This window comes from Bison bison, unplaced genomic scaffold, assembly GCF_000754665.1.
Source record: "Bison bison bison isolate TAMUID 2011002044 unplaced genomic scaffold, Bison_UMD1.0 scf7180017864360, whole genome shotgun sequence".
In the NCBI taxonomy this organism is placed as follows: Eukaryota; Metazoa; Chordata; class Mammalia; order Artiodactyla; family Bovidae; genus Bison; species Bison bison.
The window spans coordinates 210,981-213,103 of NW_011494932.1; the positions used below are offsets into that span (position 1 = coordinate 210,981).

The 2,123-nt window shown below is 48.5% G+C and overlaps 1 protein-coding gene across 1 annotated transcript in view; it reads right to left on the reverse strand.

The window, feature by feature from the left end:
* Positions 1–898: 898 nt before the first annotated feature.
* LOC104999662 (protein CXorf40A-like) overlaps positions 899–2,123 on the reverse strand; it is a 2,364-nt gene continuing 1,139 nt past the window's right edge. The window contains exon 3 of the mRNA XM_010855224.1: positions 899–958. Coding sequence (XP_010853526.1) covers positions 899–958 — 60 coding nt within the window. The remainder of the gene's footprint in view (positions 959–2,123) is intronic.

A 2,123-nucleotide genomic window follows, 5' to 3' on the forward strand; every position in this document is an offset into this window, starting at 1 on the left:
TGACCACACACACCTCCATTCTCACTTCTTTCCTTGTACCTGGTTGGGGTTCCTTGTTTACTGGAGGAGGGTGGAGGCAGAGGAGCAGAGCTGCGGTCCTGAACCTCAGCAGCATCTCAGCACCTTGCAGGGAGCCTCCGTTTCCATGTGTCTGTGAGGACGGGGACAAAGTCCCAGAGGCACCCAGCTCAGGGCCTTCCGGGCCTTTCTTTCCCCAAACACAGCAGAGCCACAGTTCTCACAGGCCCACAAGGCCCCACCTGATTTGGCTCCTACCCTAGTGGCCTGCTTTCTTCAGCACTGGATTCACCCCAGTAGCTATGAAGGCCATCCTTCCATCCTTAGAACATTCCAGTGTGTTCCTACCTCAGAGCCTTTGTAGGGTGTGAGGAGTCACATTGTGTCCCCTCAGTCAGGTGCTGGAGTCTCAATCCCCTGTACCTCGCTGGACCTTACAGACAAAGGAAAGGTCTTCTTAGAGCTGACGATGGTCAAGTGAGCTCATTAGGATGGAACCTCCTCTAACAGGATGGCTGTCTCCATACAAAGGACACATTTAGAGACAGACAAACACAGAAGAGAACTCCGGGCGAGGAGGAAGGCAGAGCTCTCCAAGCCCAGACATGCCCACCATGGCCAGCAAAGCCCCAGAAGTGAGGGGGCAGATATGGGACAGACTCTCCACATCCATCATGAGAACCAACGTCAGTCGACACCTTGACCTCAGTTGCTGGCCTCCTGAACCAATGTGGTTTGTAGTTTGAGCCACCCAGCCTGTGTGACCCTGACACAAAACCCCTTCTCCAAAGAAGACTCTTTCTTCAAAGATGACATAGATGTCCAACAGGCACATGAAAAGAAGCTCAACATATGGTCCTAATTATTAGATTAATACAAATCAACACTCCACTGAAGTATTTCGCCTTACACTGGTCAGAATGGCCATCATCAATAAAACCTGTGAAGAATAAATGCTGGAGAGGGTGCAGAGAAAAGGGAACCCTTGTACATTGTTGGTGAAATGTAAATGAGTACAGTCAATAGGGAGAACAGTATGGAGGATCCTTAAACAACTACAAACAGAACTACCAGATGATCCAGCAATCCCACTCCTAAATATATATCTGGAAAAGACAGAAACTCTAATAGGAAAAGATACATGCACCCAATGTTCATTGCAGCACTATTTACAGGAGACAAGATATGGAAGAAACCCAAATGTCCATCAACGGATGATTGGATAAAGAAGATGTAAGGTTTACACACACACATGCACACACACGCACAGGAATACAGCTCAGCCATGAAAAATAATGAAGTAATACCATCTGTGGCAACACAGATGGACCTAGATTATCATATTAAGAGAAGGAAGTCAGAAAGAGAAAGACAAATATTCGATGGTATCACTTATATGTGGAATCTAAAAAGATGATACAAATGAAATTATTTACAAAGCAGAAACAGACTCAGAGAACAAATTTATGGTTACCAAAGAGGAAAAGCAGGGGAAGGGATAAATTAGGAGTTTGAGAGTAACAGATACACACGACTATGTATAAAATAGGACCACTGTGGTGCTGGGGAAGGCTCTTGAGAGTCCCTTGGACAGCAAGGAGATCAGCCAGTCCATTCTACAGGAAATCAACCCCAAATATGCATTGGAAGGACTGATGCTAAAGGTGATGGCAAGAGCTGACTCACCTGGGCTCTGTCCTCTCCGCACCCGAGTCTCTTCTCCTCGCATCACGTCCCCAGTCTCTCAGATACCACGATGTCAGGAAGTCAGGACATGCCTAGTGTGCTCTTCTCACCCCAGGGGCTCCCAGGGCCAATGACAGGGGCGCGAACCTGGGATCCCTTCAGTCCTCCTCAGGGACCTCACTTTGTATCTGGGTAGGACTTCTGATTCGCTCTCCTCCCACACTAAGCCCCCAGCCCTGGTCTCTCTGAGACCCAAATGTCAGGAAGTCTGCTCCCTATACCAGGAACCCATTCTGAACCCTGTATGTTAGGAAGGCAGCCCCCTATACCAGGTCCCCAGTCTCTCTGAGCCCTGCTGCTGCTGCTAAGTCGCTTCAGTCGTGTCCAACTCTGTGTGACCCCATAAACAGAAGCCCACC